The 15,901-nt window shown below is 41.3% G+C and overlaps 1 protein-coding gene across 47 annotated transcripts in view; it reads left to right on the top strand.

Annotated features, from left to right (window-relative positions):
- The window catches only part of RIMS2 (regulating synaptic membrane exocytosis 2), an 885,358-nt gene that overhangs the window by 745,008 nt on the left and 124,449 nt on the right, over positions 1-15,901 (top strand). For all 47 annotated transcript variants that reach the window (XM_050940563.1, XM_050940562.1, XM_050940560.1 and 44 more), the window contains one exon: positions 9,723-9,895. In XM_050940563.1, coding sequence (XP_050796520.1) covers positions 9,723-9,895 — 173 coding nt within the window. The remainder of the gene's footprint in view (positions 1-9,722; positions 9,896-15,901) is intronic.

Below are 15,901 nucleotides of genomic sequence, written 5' to 3' on the forward strand. Positions count from 1 at the left end.
TCTGAGAAAATTTTTTGATCAAATTGCTTATTCTCCAGAAAATGCATTGTCAAGTCCACCAGAACTATTTGCAAATTTATGTCGAGTTCACTGAATGCTTTTGGCCAAACTGAAAAAGTATAAACATTTCACTGATGTCGAAACAAAATATTTTTTGTTTTGTTTTGACCCCAAAAAATTAGTTTTGTCTTTCAGGCTTCACAAATTGGCAAGAGAAGGAGGCGGCAATGGTGCCATCATCCCTTCCCATGTAAGTTTTAGCCCAGTGGTTTTGGAACTCCCTTGGCCATGGGAAACCTAGGCTCAAGTCCCCTTTATGCCTGTTGTTGAGAAGGAATTTAAACTCAGTCATTCCCCATTGTAAGAGAGTGTCCTGATTATTAGACACTCAATCTCTCCGCTTTCTCAATCTCTCCGCTTGAGTCTGTTCAACTTTTTATCAACAATTAAATAGTTATTGGAGCACAGACCTGACCTTGGCTCTCACTCATCCTAGATGAGTGTCTAACTACCAGTCTATAGCGTCATTCTCCCTCTCTTTCCCTGGCCCAATGATTATTCATGCACATTGGAAAATGCACATTGGAAGACAGAATCCCAACTATACATATAAAATGATGGGATCTAAATTAGCTGTTACCACTCCAGAAAGAGATCTTCGAGTCATTGTTGATAGTTCTCAGAAAACATCCACTCAGTGTGCAGTGGCAGTCAAAAAAGCTAACGGAATGTTGGGAATCATTAAGAAAGGGATAGATAATAAGACAGAAAATATCATGTTGCCTCTATATAAATCCATGGTATGCACACATCTTGAATACTGCACGCAGATGTGGTTGCCCCATTTAAAAAAAGAAATCTTGGACTTGGAAAAGGTTCAGAGAAGGGCAACAAAAATGATTAGGGGAATGGAACAGCTTCCATATGAGGAGAGATTAATATGACTCGGACTTTTCACCTTGGAAAAGAGATGACTGAGGAGGCATATGATTGAGGTCTATAAAATCATGACTGATGTGGATAAAGTGAATAAGGAAGTGTTATTTACTCCTTCTCATAACACAAGAACTGGGGGTCACCAAATGAAATTAATAGGCAGCAGGTTTAAAATAAAACAAAAGGAAGTATTTCTTCACACAGAACATAGTCAACCTGTGCAACTCTTTGCCAGAGGATGTTGTGAAGGCCAAGACTTAATGGAGTTCAAAGAAGAACTAGATAAATTCATGGAGGGTAGGTCCATCAATGGCTATTAGCCAGGATGGGCAGGGGTGGTGTCCCTAGCCTCTGTTTGCCAGAAGCTGGAAATGAGTGACAGGAGATGGATCACTTGATAATTACATGTTCTGTTCATTCCCTCTGGGGCACCTGGCATTGGCCACTGTCAGAAGACAAGATAGTGAGCTAGATGGGTCTTTGGTCTGACCCAGTATGGCCGTTCTGAGGTTCATTGTTATCATGAATGACTATGAACTGCCTCTATGAATGACTGAGCTAAAGTCTGTAGAGCGAGGCGGTAGCGGCGGTGCCCTCACCTCTTCCTGCTCCAGATGTATGTGAATCCTTTATTTGCTTTTATCAAAATACTTGAAAGTCAAAAAATTTAAACTCAGAAGTTTTCATGTCGGTAATGTTGAACTTTGTCAATTAGTTTTGACTTGACTTTTTTTTTTCTTCTACTGTTTGATTTGCTGATAGATTTAAAAAAAATAACATCTTTGGTTTGACCCAAAATGAATTTTTGTTTTCACGTTTTTTGAAACTGTCAGTGAACTGAAAAATCCATTATTTGTCTCCCTCTAATGAACAGCTAGGGCAAGAGACTACTCAGTATCCTGAAACTGAATGTGAACAGCCAGATTTGGGTGTTGACAAGTTAATTCTCAAACTCACTGAATACCCTCTTGTGTCTTCCTACTCCTCTCCCATTTTAGGATCTATCTTCAGGCTCAGGATCTTCTGCTTAGTTTAATCTGAGAGTCCTTTATAATGCTGTATTATCGTTGTTTCAAATTGCCATTTGTATCCAGGAAGTCCTTAAAGAACTGCACCATCTGCTTGCGTATCTGAAGCAGATGGTGCTTTTCTGGCTCACCTCCAGACTATTTCCCTCTAGGTTTTTTCTTCCCAGACAATGTACCAGGGGTGGCTTCAATATCAGCTGCTGAGCTTGCAGTTTCTCCTTCAGCTTCCAGAATTTCCTGACTCACTTGCTATTTCTCAGTGCTCAGGTTTCAGTTGCTCCCAAACCTGGCACTAGGATGCTCTCCACAAGGTAGTCTACATCACGTAATGGAGGCATGTTCCTTAGACCTCCCCCTTGATTTAGGACCTCTCATACAAGACAATCCTACACATAATACTTACTTGCCTCCCTGATTCGTGAGAGGGAGCAGAACTGATAAGTCTTAGGCTCCAAACCCCAAGTGAGAACAAACAAGGGCCCTTGAAAGTGAATAGTATTTTTTCAAGTGGTTGAGTGTTATATACACACAGGATTTGTTCAGTTGGGAAGCTCCTTTTGGCATCTAAATTAGTGGCCTTATTTTCAGAGTGGCTTTGCACGTGGTGTTACCATTAGTGTTAATAGTACCTGGGGGCAGTCAAAACCTCTGAAAATCAAATCACTTGTTTAGATGTCTAAATATGGATTTAGGTGCTTATTTAGGTATCCCCATTTGAAATTTTTAGCCTAAGGTTCCAATTAAAATTACAAGTAAGCCACGTTAAACATCTTTACTATTTTTATTTCCATATCCCTCCTTAAATGTGTAGCTGAAAATATTTTATATTAAAATAGATAACATAATATAAGATATACCTGCAGTGTGCAACCTTATCACATCATTTATGTAGCTTTTTGCATGTATTTTGTGAGTGTATAGTGTACATACAAACATGTATCTTATATGTGTATCCCTTATCTGTATATGTTAGTAAAGTGGTTTATGGTCAATAGTGCAATATAAAAGTAATATTATTAGTAGTATTGATATTCATTATTGTCATTTGTATTTATTTTATTGGCTTGGTGTGTGGTGCAGCCATTATCAAGGTATTAAATAATAAACAACAATCTGATGAGAATAAGCACAGTGCGGTATTGCAGCTGAAAGTTGCACAGCCCTTTGAGGCTTTAAACTGCACCAGAAATCTCCGTTCACATCAAGAAGCAGCCCCTGCAGTTGTTGAGCTGCTGACAGAGATTCTGTAGATTCTGCAGTCACAGACAAATTTAGCAAGCATAAAACCCTAAAAAGGTTGAGACAGTTCCTTAATCTTGGTACTGTGGAGCGAAGTACTGTAGTCTGCAACAACCCCACAACAATCCGATCCATTAGTAAGAAAGTAGACGAATTGACCAGATCAATATATTCCAATATTAATGCTAACAAATGAAAACTGATGACAAAAACATGAGAAAGAAACCATACTAATCAAATAGGAAGGGAGGTGGAAACCCCTGCAAATTTCAATTGTCTGGGAGTTGAGTGATTATGTGGCAGCCAAATTATCTAGTTCAACCTGGAAGGTCAGTAACACTATATTAAAACTGAGCAATAGCAATTTCTTTAACTGTGTATAGGGTGCTCCAGGTAGTTAACTTCAAGAAATGAGTGTAAGAAGGTTTCAGATTCACACACCATCAATTGCTCATGTAGTGGCAGTTTGCAGATCAATCAAAAATTGTGCTTGCATTTAAAAGCCTCTTGTAATAGAAAACAGAATAACTATTCCTTTTTCAGATTTAATACTCTTGTAAGATTTGTCACCACAGAAAAATATTCCCTTGCCAATGCAAGAAATCAGAAATCACAAAAGTACTTCAATATCAGTTTGTTAGAACCTCTTATGAATACTTTCTCTACCACAGAGGGTAGGATTTTAAGAGTCCACAAAAGCTTGTTGTTAGATACAGTACTTGTTACTAGTAGAACCATGAAGTGTTAACCTGGTTGCTTATAGGCATATCAGGAGTGATTCTTGTCAGCCCTCCTATTTGCAATAATGTTGCAATAGCTAAAACTGAAATGACAGCAGAGCTGGTTCCTTTCAGCAGCCTGCGTGTATCTGACGAAGGGTAAAATTTTCAAATGCACCCAAGTGTCTGAGCAGCCTAAGTCTCATTGAAAGTCAGTGGGACTTAGTCTCAGTATTCACCTAAGTATTTTTGAAAATTTTACCCTAAATAATATTTTTTTAAAAAGATACCTATTTCCAAATTCTTTCAGTACACTGGTTGTGACTGAAAAGGCAATATTTGATTATCATTTTGTCTCTGATATTTACATGGCACTGATTTGAAAACTTGTTAAAATATCCTAAATAAAGAAAGAGATAAGTCAGTACTTAACAGCAGTTCCCACAACATGTCTAAGATACAACAATCCCTCCCTCTGGTTGAGACGAGAAATAACTTATATCTCTCAGATATCAAGACATGATAGCTGCTGGTAAATCATAGAAATGTGGGACTGGAGGTCATCTAGTTCAGCCCTCTGCACTGACATTAGCTCAAGTAAACCATCCCTGACAGGTGTTTGTGGAAGCCCCATTACTGGAAGATTTTCGTCCTCCCTTGGACGCCTATTTCAATGCATAACTATCCTTATAGTTGGAAAATTTCCCCAAATATCTAGCTTAATTCTCCCTTGCTGAAGATTAAGCCCATTGCTTCTTGTCCTACCTTCAGTGAACACGGATAACAATTGATCACTGTCCACTTTAATATATTTGAAAGACTACTACCAGGTCCCCTTTCAGCCTTCTTTACTCAAGACTAAACATGGCCAGGTTTTCTAAAACCTTTTGTCATTTTTGCTGCTTTCTTCTAGACTCTGTCCAATTTCTCCACAAGTTTCATAAAGCATGTCACCCAAAAGTAGACTCTGTTCCTTCTAAAGGCCACTACAGTACTTGTAATCCATAAAGTAAAAACAATAAAAAAAACACCTTGAGAAGATTCTGAACAAGTTGAAATGGGAAGGGAATGCTTTCATTTGGCATCTTCAGGCTAATGTCTAAAACTTCACAAAAATTGAATTATGCAAATATATACATTTAAAATAAGGCTTCACCACAAGAGGGAAAACATTACTGCTCTCTTTTTTAACCTTTACTCATAAAACTGAAGGACTAATTTAATGGCTAAGCATAATACAGAGGGGCACTTTTGAAGCTTCCCTGTATTGGAATCATAGGGCCCAATACTGCTCCTTTCAAGTCAATGGCAAGACTGCTATTGCCTTCAGTAGTGCAAATCAGCCCTTTAAACCCTGACATCCAACATTTAGTATCGTGATATTGTGAATCAAGGGGTCAGATACAAGAGCAGAAATAGGTTTCTGAACGATGGAAGTTATCAGGAGAGCATAATTTTTGAGAGCTGTACTACAAGAAAACAAATTCTTAACAGTAACTCAGAGCGGAGTTGTGCATGCCTTGATTGAGGCATTTGAACTTAGTCCATGGAGGCAGCAAAGTTGCAGAGTCTAGATATTACTATGGAATGCAATTTTGAGATGCTGATTCATAGATTCAAGAGGACATGTGTGACTATGTAGTGGAACCTGTTACTGATACTTTGCCTTTTTTAATGAAAGAGGTATTGTATATTAAAACTTTCATAGAGAGTACAAAATGTTATTTCTGCTAAAAACAGCCTTCATCTCAAACTCACATTATCCTAAAATGATAAAGATTTATTCTCTTTACATCTATGTATGTTCTAACTCAATATACAAGTTACAATATAAGGAAGTCAAAGAAGTGAGGAAAAATATTACAGCTGAATAAGAACTTCTCTAAGTACAGATCTCAAAGAATTTGATCTCAGCCATTAATACGTTAGCAATTTGTGATAGTATGGTACACTGCTGGAGAGATCAAGTGGAATTAAAAAAAGAACAAAATTTGACATCCAAACAAAAAATCTCCTGGCAATGCAAAGGGTAATGAATATCAATCAAGATGTGAACAGGATGTACATCCGACTATATGATGGAGGAAAAAGTCTGCTATCTGTGGAGAAAGCAATTAACAAAGAAGTCTATAACATCAAACTATATGAGGAGTTAGACAGAATAAAAGATCATCTGGTTATGATAACAAGTGATGACCAAACATGCATCCCAGAAGCATAAAAGAAAAGAAAAAGCAAACCACTAAAGAAAGACTTGAAAGATTTACACAGAAATCAGTGCACATATACTGTTGGAGAGAGATCAATCCCATTATATCGAAGATTAACAATCTCATGGCTTGTAGAAGGATTCCTCAACAGAGTGACAGAAAGCTTCATTTTGAGTACACAGGAGCAGTCCTTAAGGTTTCATTACATTTAAAACAAAACTGACCAATAGAACTGCTTCCCAAACTGCAGAATGTGTTCCAGAAAGAAAGAGAGGGTGGAGAATGTATTGAGCACCTGGCTGGGAGGGAACATAATGAGGTTGCCAAGTGTCTGCATTAAAGCCTCTGTGGTAAGTACAGATTTAAACAAACAATGCAGTATTACAACCACCAAAATGAAAATGCTCTAGAGAACGAAAAGTGTAAAAGTTTATTTGACCTGGCAGTTGTCAAGACTGAATGGTGCAGGCAAACAGGCTGGCCATTGTTGTTGAAGAAAAGAGGAGAAACAAAACTGTGTTAATTGATATTGAAATACCAGCAGACAGAAACATAAAAAAGAAACAAAGAAAGTATGAAGAACTCTGTCATGAAGCGGAAAGATTATAGAAAACTGAAACAAAGATGATCTCAATGACTACTAGAGAACTTGGCACAATCACTAAGGGTATGATTGAGCAATGCAAGAACGTGTTAGGAATGCAAGACATCTCAATCAGTGACCTCCAGAAGTCAGCACTCTTAGGCACTGCAAGAATTTTAACGAAAGTCAGAGGAGAACAAATGCATTTGAGCACCTAAAATGCAGAAATTTTGCAGAGTTTAATGAAACTCCTGGCTTCCCAAACCTCTGGAGTCAGTTCGCGGTCGGGATTTATTGGTGACTTATGCGGATAACTTTTAAACAGTAGCTCTCTCCTTTCTATGGTTAAAGATTTTTTATGCTGTGAAGGCTGTTTTAAAAAAATAATTTCCATGATGTAATACTGAGGGATTATAATAATATTAATATTTTTTGCAGAGATGTCTGAAGTATCTTTTAGCATATGTTATTATAAATCAAAATATAATAAAAACTAGTGGGACTTACATGCTTGCATCAATTATAAATTTATACCTAAATGCATTATAGGAGCAGTTATTAGCTGTCAGAATAACAAATGATAAAAGGTAATCGAGGATATAGAATCATTTTGAAAAAGGGAGGTGAACATTCGGGGCATATTTAATATCTGTCCACCCGTTTCTCCTGTGCGTGCGCATGTGTGTGTGTATAAATATAAGTGCACTATGGAACTGTGTATCTCAAACTTTGTAAGGGATTTTATAAAAAACAATAAGAACAAACAGTAAAAAATACTAAGGCTGAATTGTGACATTTAGGCACAGCCCTGTGCTGGGTACGCTGCAGAGCCTCACCACCAGGGTAGAGTATCAGAGAACATTCTGCTTCAGAAAAGTACAGTGCTTCCCAGAGCAGATATCTAGGAGGCATGGGGTCTGCAGTTCAGGGTAGCCCTTATACTGGCTGCACAAGGTTGGGGTGAATGTCCTCACTCCTTTCTCTCCCATTGCCAGATGCTTAGGGCCTGCCATAGTTTATACCTTCATAAGCACCCTGATAAATTGGACTGATAGCCAGGGAACAGAACCAGGGTAACTCTTTTTGATGCCTCTGAGCAATGCAATGAAAGTACACCAAATTATATAGATGCATTTTGAATGGTTTGCTGGATGTTGTCTACAACTCTATTAATTGAGTGTCCTATTGTTCACTTTATGCTTCTTTCTGGCTTGATTATGGCTGCCACAAAAAGTCACATGACCTTAATACAGTTTTTTAAAAAAATCTTTGCAGTGCAGTTATGCTCTGTAAAGTGACTCTCTCAGAATTCTGGCACTGCTTTACACTTAATGCTATTCTCATTTGTTCATTTTATACTTTTTTTTCTCCTGCTAGTGATGCAAGCTTGATATGGGACCTGCTAGTCAAGTTGTGTCAATGCATTAATTACCACAAGTAATTAAATATCCTGTCATTGGAATTTAGTTAACAACTGTTGAAGATTTAAATTCCAAAATATAATCCAATTTAGTTCACCATAGTATAGCTGCTTTGGGTCTGGAATGCTAAGAGAAATCAAATGGAGTAGACAGAAGTAGATATGACTAAGTATACCCAGAGAAGAGATCTTCTTAGTAAGAATGTACAGATGAGTTTATTTTATTCTATCAGTCAAAAAAGTTTGACTATGTGGCAACAGCACAAGTTAATAAATGCTGTGACATTCAAATATATGGGATACTCCCAAACTTATGGCTAAGTACATAGAACCTTCCCTATAAGGTCTGAGGGGACAGAGCTGTCAAAGCCTGGAATCTATGTTGGTAGAAATGACACTGTTCCTATTTTTGGTTCTGCATCCTAAATTTCACAAAACATCTTAACTGTTATCTGAACTAGTTTGGTTATATTTAAGAATCATACATATTATACCTAATGTAGATTTGGGGCTATGCAGGGCCGGCGCTTCCATTTAGGTGACCTAGGTGGTTGCCTAGGATTTGAGAGGGCGGCAGACTGCTCCGGTGGACCTCCCGCAGGCGTGCCTGTGGAGGGTCCGCTGGTTCCGCGGCTCCGGTGGAGCATCCGCAGGCACGCCTAGGGCACCAAAAACCCTGCGCCGCTCCTGGGGCTATGCGATGGCCTTTATACCACAGCCTAGTATAGCTAGCTGTGGGGGGAGGGCTGATTTAGCAGATTGTACACTGGTCTGGAACTCAGGAAACCGAGGTTTAATTTCTGAGTCTGTCACAAACTTTCTGCATGACCTTGAATGTCAATGTGAGTTAAATGCTTAGGCCCAGATTTTTAAAGGTATAATGTTTATCTGCATCTCTGTGTGCTTACTGACTTTAAAAGAATCTGGCCATTTGCTCTCTCAAGATCTTTTAAAATTCCCAGTCTAAATAGTTTTGCAGGTTAAATTTGCAGTTAGAACATTAAAATATTGTTCCCAGTTTTAGTTTAATAATCTCATCTTTCCATTTGTTTTAAGTAAACAAGAATTAATATTTGTTAGACATTATTTTGAAGGTAAACAGTATAGTTCCCTAGAATACCAATGTTATTTAACAGTTAGAATGTGAGTTCTATCCCTAGCTCTGCTTTTTGCTAGCTGAACAAGCTTAGGCAAGTCACTTATCTTCTCTATGACTCTATTTACCCATCTGTAAAATAGGTATAATAATTAAATCCTTCACAATGATGTTGGGAGTCTTCAGTAAAATTTGCAGAGCCCTTGAAAATGCTCAGAAGAAAGATGTTGTACAAGTTACTGAACATATGGCCCATGGCAAGGATCTTAATGTAATATCTTGAGTTGAGTAGTGCAGTAAAGTTATAACTGAGATATACAAAAACAAGATTTGTATTCCAAACAGTATGACCAATTAAGAACTTCATTGCAGGAATGCAGGCAGAATTTGGTAATGGAGTCAAGTAATATACTGTTATGGAAAAGCCCCAACAGCTGATTTATTATGGTTTCACTGAATACGTCTATGTCTTTTTCATTCTGTTTTTATAGTATCGGTCAGGACGGGATCCTCAGCGAGGCTCAGACAATATTTCCAATAAATCTTCAGACAGTGATGTCAGTGATGTGTCAGCTGTATCAAGGACAAGCAGCGCTTCTCGTTTCAGCAGCACAAGCTACATGTCTGTCCAGTCAGAACGACTGAGAGGGAACAAGAAAATAAGGTGAGTAACAGAACTAGGAAGTTGGTCACTTATATCCTTATAGAATACTTTTCAGGTGAGTGCATGTGAAAATTTTGCTAAACTTTAATTTATATAATATTAATAAAATTTATAGGGCCTTCCAAAATACAGGTTTTCATTTATTGTTGTGTTTCTACTGCTTTTTTGATTCCTTATGCTAGGTATTTTTTGTAAATCAATAAAGGGATTTTCTTGTGTGCAAACTTAAGCATCTTGAGGGCATTTGTTACACTTAGACTTGCATCTTTTAAAAAAAGGCTCTCAAAAATATTAAGCGGTTTAAAGGATAATTTTATTTGCAAAATACTTGCCAGCAGTTTCAGAGTCATTACAACATACTTTACAAATGGAGCAGAGACTATCCTGCTGCATCTCCACAATTTCTATGCTTGAATTTAGGACTGTCAATTTATCGCAGTTAACTCATGCTACTAACTCAAAAAAATTAATTGTGATAAAAAAATTAATCACGATTATTCACAGCTTTAATCGCACTGTTAAACAGTAACAGAATACCAATTTAAATTTATTAAATATTTTTGGATGTTTTTCTATATTTTCTAATATATTGATTTCGATTACAACATAGAATACAAAGTGTATAGTGCTCACTTTATATTATTATTTTTATTACAAATGTTTGCACTGTAAAATGATAAAAGAAATAGTATTTTTCAGTTCACCTCATACAAGTGCTATAGTGCAATCTCTTTAGCATGAAAGTGCAATTTACAAATGTAGTTTTTTTATTACATAACTGTATTCAAAAACAAAACAAGGTAAAATTTTAAAGCCTACAAGTCCACTCAGTCCTACTTCTTATTCAGCCAATCACTAAGACAAACACATTTGTTAACATTTACGGGAGATAATGCTGCCCACTTCTTATTTACAATGTCACCTGAAAGTGAGAACAGGTGTTCACATGGCACTTTTATAGTCGGTATTGCAAGGTATTTATGTGCCAAATATGGTAAACATTTGTATGCCCCTTCATGCTTCGGCCACCATTCCAGAAGAAATGCATCTTTTTTTTTAATGATACATTAATTAAATTTGTGACTGATCTCCTTGGAGGAGAATTATATGTCTCCTGCTCTGTTTTACCCACATTCTGCCATATATTTCATGTTATAGCGGTCTTGGATAATGACCCAGCACATGTTGTTCGTTTTAAGAACACGTTCACTGCAGATTTGACAAAATGCAAAGAAGGTACCAATGTGAGATTTCTAAAGATATATACAGCACTTGACCCAAGGTTTAAGAATCTGAAGTGCTTTCCAAAATCTGAGAGGGACAAGGTGTGGAACATGCTTTCAGAAGTCTTAAAAGCGCAACACTCTGATGTGGAAACTACAGAACCTGAACCACCAAAAAAAGAAAATCAGCTGTCTGCTGGTGGTCTATGACTCAGATGATCAAAATGAGCATGCGCATCCGTACTGCTTTGGATCAGTATCAATCAGAACTCATCAGCACCATGGACACGTCCTCTGGAATGATGGTTGAAGCATGAAGGGACATATGAATCTTTAGCGCATCTGCCACATAAATATCTTGCGACACCAGCTTCAACAGTGCTATGCGAATGCCTTTTCTGACTTTCACGTGACATTGTAAACAAGAAGTGGGCAGCACTATCTCCCGTAAGTTCCCAATAAAGTGATTGGACTACAGTACTTGTAATGGGGGAATTGAAAAATACTATTTCTTTTGTTTTTTACAGTGCAAATATTTGTAATAAAATAAACATAAAGTGAGCACTGCACACTTTGGATTCTGTGTTGTAAATGAAATCAATATATTTGAAAATGTAGAAAATATCCAAAAATATTTAAATAAATGGTATTCTAATATTGTTTAACAATGCAATTAATCGTGTGATTAATTGTGATTAATTTTTTTAATTGTGACAGTCCTACTTGAATTGCCATACTTTTAAAACCTCTTGTAAAGTGCTTCTATAGATACTGGACCCAGTAATAATAATAAATATGTTGCTGTGCAACTCTCATTGTTTAGTCTTCAGTAAGAGTTGGACAGTGTATTTGAAAGCAGAAATAAACTCACCATCCATTCGTTGAACACTCAAAACACCAATCAAACTCAGTGGGACTTTGGGCACAAAAGGGATGTAAGATTGGGCCTTAAATATTTGGCACTAATATTCCTAATTCTGGGAAATTTCCCCTCCCAAGATAAATTATGTTTAAAAAGGTAGGTTTAAGTATCTCTCATTTTGCATAATTGATATTGTCTGGAACACAGAACTGTGCATTCCATGTGTTTAGGCACACTTTTGTGTGATTTATCAGCATGTAACTTTGTATACAAAATATGTACATTACAGACTCTCCTGAAAAAATGGTTGCATCTTAATCTTTGTCTAGCCTGTGCTGGAAGTTGGCCAGCACGCTTTTACCTTTCACTACATTTTCTCTTCCAATTTATTCCTTTTCTTTTAAATTTCTTTTTGTGTACTGCATGAATGCTTCTTCTCTACACCCTAACTTCACTTTGTCTTCTTTTTTGTTTGCATGCCTTCCTCAATTTGTGTTGACTTCAGAAGGTCAAGGGATATAGAGGGAAAAAAAGAGGGAGGACAGGAAGGGGATGAGCATGAGGAGATATTTCCTGAGGAGGAGGAGAAGCAGGAGCTTGAGGAAAAAGTGAAGCAAGAACAAGTTAATGAAAAGGGGGAAGAGCAAGAAGTGATAGAAAACTGTGATAAGGAGGAAAGCAAAGAATCAGGAGATGATGAAAAGATCCATGATGGTCAAACTGAGGAAGGGAAAGAGAAAAAACAGAGAAAAAAAGAGGATTTACAAAGGCGATTCTCACAAGATGATGTCAGGTAAAATATATTTCTGTTTGTAGATACAGTAGTTCCCTATGCTCCTGTAGCTCTTTTTCCAATGCCTGGATCCTATTTGTTTTCCCATTTGTATTTTATTTGCTATAGTTTGTTGTTTATGTTACCTGCAGCCCCCTTCACCTTCAACTATAATTCTTTAATAGCGAACAAATTTATTTCTTGATTTTAATGGAATGGTTCTGCAAACAGAATAATTAAACACCTTAACTTCACCCTTTAGGATGTAGGCAGCCACAGCCTTTTGTTCCTTTTGAACTGGCTTATAGTTTGTGTTTGACTGTATGACATAATTCTGGGGAGCTAGCAGGTGAGCACTACAGTAGAACCACAGAGTTACGAACACCAAAGCTACGAACCGACCAGTCAACCACACACCTCATTTAGAATTGGAAGTACACAATCAGGTAGCAGCAGAGACAAAAAAGTACAGTGCAGTGTGATGCAGTAGGGACTGTCTGTGTGGGGAGTGGGAGAGCAGGGGAGGACTTTAGGTGAGGGACAATACCTGAGCCTGTAACCTGAGCTAGGCAGGGGGGTGGGAGGTCAACACTTTTGCCCAGGAAGCTGGACAAAGGAAGGGGCCAGCTGGAGGGAGTTAGTTTCAGTTTCGGGTTTGGGCTGGGTGGTGGGAAATTCAGGGGATCCTAGCTAGGATCCAAGCACCCTGAAAGCCCAGAAGGACTCGAGGGAGGGGTCCTGACTGTGCCTGCAAGCTCTGCTGTAACCTGTGATCCTGTTGTCCAATAAACCTTCTGTTTTACTGGCTGGCTGAGAGTCACTGTGGGTCCCAGGAAGAGGGGTGCAGGGCCGGACTCCCCCACACTCCGTGACAACTGGTGGCAGCGGCGGGAGATACTGCACCCCGTGGACGGCGCTTCCTGCAGTAAGTGACTGGGGAGCAGTAAAACGAAGGGGTGGTTAACCCCTGGGAGTGTGTGCCCAGTGAGAAGGACTTTGCAGTAACAGGGTCCCCCGGGGGATCACAGCGAGCGGTCCCAGGGGCGGAGGAGTCTGCAGCTCGACCCTGGCAGAGAGGTGGTGACCTCAAGAAGGGCTGGTGCACTAGAGGTCCCCCTGGAAACCGTGGGGAGCGGTGAGCACCCCGGCCTGTGAGTGGCCAGCAGGAAGATGTATGCCAAGCGGCGCAAGTGTGACCTGGTGGAGCTGTGCAAGCAGAGGGGGCTGCACCCAGGGAGGCTCAGCAAGGACCAGCTGATTGCCCAGCTGGAGCAGGGAGACCGCATGAATGAACGGAGCCCTGTCTCTGAGGGAAGCAGCCGAGCAGATGCAGCGCAGGCACCAGTGACTGTCCCTGCGGGGAATGGTCAGCCGGCAGACGAGGGCTTCCCGAGACCCCCCCTTCCTAGGCGTAGAGGAAGGGCGGGGAGGAGCCCAGTGTATACCGAGGGCACCGTGACACCCCCGGCCAGCAGGGGAGCATCACGGCGAAGCTCACCCCCCAGCAGGGGATCCTCCCGGCAACGCTCGGCATCCGTGGAGCGGATGCGGCTGGAATATGAAAGGGAGCTGAGACGGGAGGAGCTCGAGTTAAAGAGGCGAGAGCTGGAGGAGAAGGCAAAACAGCGTGAACATGAGGAGAACCAGCGTAAACATGAGGAGAACCAGCGTAAACATGAGGAGAACCAGCGCCAGCGTGAGTGGGAGGAGAAGGAGAAACAGCGTAAACATGAGCTGGACCTGGCCCAGCTGAGGAGCAGTGGGGCCCCGGCTGCAGTGAGTGAGGGGGGACCCAAGCCTACAAAGAGCTTTGATAAGCACTTGCTGCCCCGGCGTAAGGAGGGGGAGGACATAGATACCTTCCTGACGGCCTTTGAGAATGCCTGCGAGCTGCACAGGGTTGACCCTGCAGACAGGATCGCAGTTCTCACCCCCTTACTGGACTCCACAGCCGTGGAGGTGTACAGCCGACTGAAAGGGGCGGAGGCAGGGGACTACGAACTGTTCAAACAGGCCCTGCTCCGCGAGTTTGGGCTGACTCCTGAGATGTACCGGAAAAAGTTCCGGAGCCAGCGTAAAACCCGTGAGGTCACATACCTACAACTGGTCAACCGGGCGCAGGGGTATGCCCGCAAGTGGACAGCTGGGGCCCAAACTAAAGAGGACCTGCTTGACCTATTCATACTGGAGCACCTGTACGAGCAGTGCCCGGCCGACCTGAGGCTGTGGTTGATGGACCAGAAGCCGGAGAACCCGCAGCATGCAGGCCAGCTGGCCGACCAATTTGTGGACAGTCGGGCAGGGGATGGCAGGGAGGAGTCTCGAAGGAGCAGGCCTGCCTCAACGCAGAGAGAGAGTCATCATGGGACCTCCCAAAGGGGGCCTATGGAGAACCCCCCCAAAAGGGGAACATCCAGCGGCAGGTCCCTTCGACCCACTCAAGGGGACCCATGAGATATGAGCTGCTATCGCTGTGGCCAACAAGGTCACATACGGGCCCAGTGCCCCAAGCTTAGGGACAGACCAAGCAGACCCAACCCGCAGAGGGTGGACTGGGTAAAAACCCAATCGGAGGAGGGGCTACATTCCCAGGAAAGGGGGGTTGGCAACATACCACCTGTGGATGCTCCCGGTTCCGGGTTTTTGGTTTACCGGGTGGGCGCGGGGCTGCCCCTCCGGAAAGAGTGCATTGTTTCCCTGGAAGTGGATGGAAGGAAGGTCACTGGGTACTGGGACACGGGCGCAGAGGTGACGCTGGCCCGGCCCGAGGTGGTGGCCTCAGATCGGATGGTGCCCGACACCTACCTGACCCTGATGGGCGTGGGCGGGACCCCATTCAAGGTACCCGTGGCAAGGGTACACCTGAAATGGGGGGCCAAGGAGGGCCCCAAGGATGTGGGGGTGCACCAATATTTGCCCACTGACGTGTTAATGGGAGGGGACCTTGAGGACTGGCCTAGTAACACCCAGAGTGCCCTGGTCGTGACTCGTAGTCAGAGTCGGCAAATGGCACTGCTCCCCGACAGCGGGGAAGGTACTCGACCTGAGGTGCAGGACCCTAACTCAGGGAGCGGGGAACGCCCAGGGGCGCGGTGCAGAGAGGCTGCAGCCTCAGACCCAGCCAGCAAGAGAGAGCCGGTCCCCATTCC

This window comes from Gopherus flavomarginatus, chromosome 2, assembly GCF_025201925.1.
Source record: "Gopherus flavomarginatus isolate rGopFla2 chromosome 2, rGopFla2.mat.asm, whole genome shotgun sequence".
Lineage (NCBI taxonomy): Eukaryota > Metazoa > Chordata > Testudines > Testudinidae > Gopherus > Gopherus flavomarginatus.